The sequence below is a fragment of the Austrofundulus limnaeus genome, unplaced genomic scaffold (genome assembly GCF_001266775.1).
Source record: "Austrofundulus limnaeus strain Quisiro unplaced genomic scaffold, Austrofundulus_limnaeus-1.0 Scaffold90, whole genome shotgun sequence".
In the NCBI taxonomy this organism is placed as follows: Eukaryota; Metazoa; Chordata; class Actinopteri; order Cyprinodontiformes; family Rivulidae; genus Austrofundulus; species Austrofundulus limnaeus.
In genome coordinates this window covers 1,336,425-1,338,311 of record NW_013952492.1, presented here as the reverse complement: position 1 = coordinate 1,338,311, position 1,887 = coordinate 1,336,425, and the positions used below count along the sequence as shown (strand labels likewise).

The 1,887-nt window shown below is 38.9% G+C and overlaps 1 protein-coding gene across 1 annotated transcript in view; it reads left to right on the top strand.

Moving 5' to 3' along the window:
• Positions 1–1,887, top strand: part of hgfb (hepatocyte growth factor b) — a 24,319-nt gene that overhangs the window by 2,889 nt on the left and 19,543 nt on the right. The window contains exons 2-4 of the mRNA XM_014012355.1: positions 320–479; positions 809–921; positions 1,475–1,589. Of these exons, the coding sequence (XP_013867809.1) occupies positions 320–479; positions 809–921; positions 1,475–1,589 (388 nt within the window). The remainder of the gene's footprint in view (positions 1–319; positions 480–808; positions 922–1,474; positions 1,590–1,887) is intronic.

Sequence of the window (1,887 nt, the reverse complement as noted above, 5' to 3'; positions counted from 1 at the left end):
TAAATACATACAATGGCTATAAAATGGCAACAACTTTGGTCTTGGCCATGATCAGACATGCAATTAGGTCCTCAAGCTACTAAAAATGTGACTTTTGCTCTTTTATCTGAGGTCTTTCTGACATTCACAGCCCTGTCTACAGCAGGTAGGATATTAATTGTTCATAGCAGAACCCCACTTTCAAAGATCTGAACTATTGCTTTAACTCCTGTCAGCTGTGACGTTTCTCCTCTTTTTTTAAGTACAAATGAGTTGTATATCAAAATGTTCATTTGCGACTGCTGAAATATCCTGACCATGTAATGTACTTATGTATTAGAGAGCAGAAGAAATGCGCTCCAGGACTACCAGAAATCTGATGGCATCCAGCTGCTTGCAGCGACTGCTGATCCCTCCCACCTGACAAAAAGCAGGAAGCTCAGCTTAACCAAATGTGCCAAAACCTGCAGCCGAGGCAAAAGACTCCCTTTCATCTGCAGGTTTGTTTACAAAGACAGCAACGTACTTTTTTCATGTGCAAAACATTTTTCCCAGAATGGTTAACAGTTGTCAAAACCCATCAACTATGATTAATGCGATAGTTCAGGAACTTTAATTCACATTTAATTCATTTGTTCTGCAACCTAATATTTACAAATAGTCTATTATAAAATTGTAATTAGATTCTAAATGATGAAGCAGACCATATTCAAATGTTTTAACTGCTCTCAGATGCTTTTTATGCTTTTTGGTTCAAGAAATTGAAAAGCACCATGCATGTTATTTCCTTTTTATTGTTTTACTCTACATTTTTATTTCCCTTTTCCAGAGCTTTCATCTATGATCACAAGAATGTAAAATGCCACTGGCTTTCATTTGACAAAAACTCTCGAGGAGCTGAAAGCCATCAAAACTCCAACGTTGAACTCTATCAAAAGAAAGGTGAATGATTGTTCGTCTTCTGATCACATCGTGCTGTCAGAGCAATGTTTCTCTTTACATAAGCTGGTCAGAGCAGTTTGTGTCAGGGTAGGAAGGATGTTCAGAACAACCTTACTAATTTATTGACTGCACTTTTTAAGAGGTTTGTAGTGACAGCATCTTTTAGAGGAAGGACAAGAAAGGACAGGAAGCGCTGTTGTGTTTATTGTGCTTCATTTTTTTTGTAATTAAATGGGGTTTGTGTAAACATTGAGAAACATGCTTCACTTCAAGTCTGACTGACTACAAGAGCAAAGATGCAGCCTGTGTAACTACTGAATCCAGATACTCCTGATGAGGAAAACAGATTTGACTTTTGGCAATGTCACCTCCTTGTTAAGCTAAGCATTACAACTCCTTCTCTCTGTTTTCTTCATTAGCTGCACTGGCTTTGTGTAAAAAAATAATAAAAATAAACAGCTTTTTAACTCATCCCATTTCCATATTTTACCAGCAGTGCCTTACTTTCCTCATCGATTTTCTTTTCTTTTTTTCATTTCCACGTCTTTTTCAGACTATGTAAGAGAATGCATTGTAGGCACAGGTCAAAGCTACAGAGGGCGGAGGTCAGTGACAGTGAACGGGATCCTCTGCCAGGCCTGGGCCTCACCAATACCTCATGAACACACGTAAGAATTTGATGTACTTTTCACCTCAGTGTCAAACAGTATGGTGCTCTCAGTTTCCGGTAATGTTAGTGTTGGACTGTAAGAAATGCAATTAGCTGGTAGCTAGAGGCTAGTCAGTGAGTATGAGTTTGATATATTGGAAGTTGATTATGCTCCAGGGAGCAGTCATTCATCAGAAGTGACCTCACTGTAACACTTTGCAGAGTCACACATCATTTCCTGCAATGGTCATTCTGTTTATCTAGGTGTGTGTGTGTGTGTGTGTGTGTGTGTGTGTGTGTGTGTGTGTGTGTGTGTG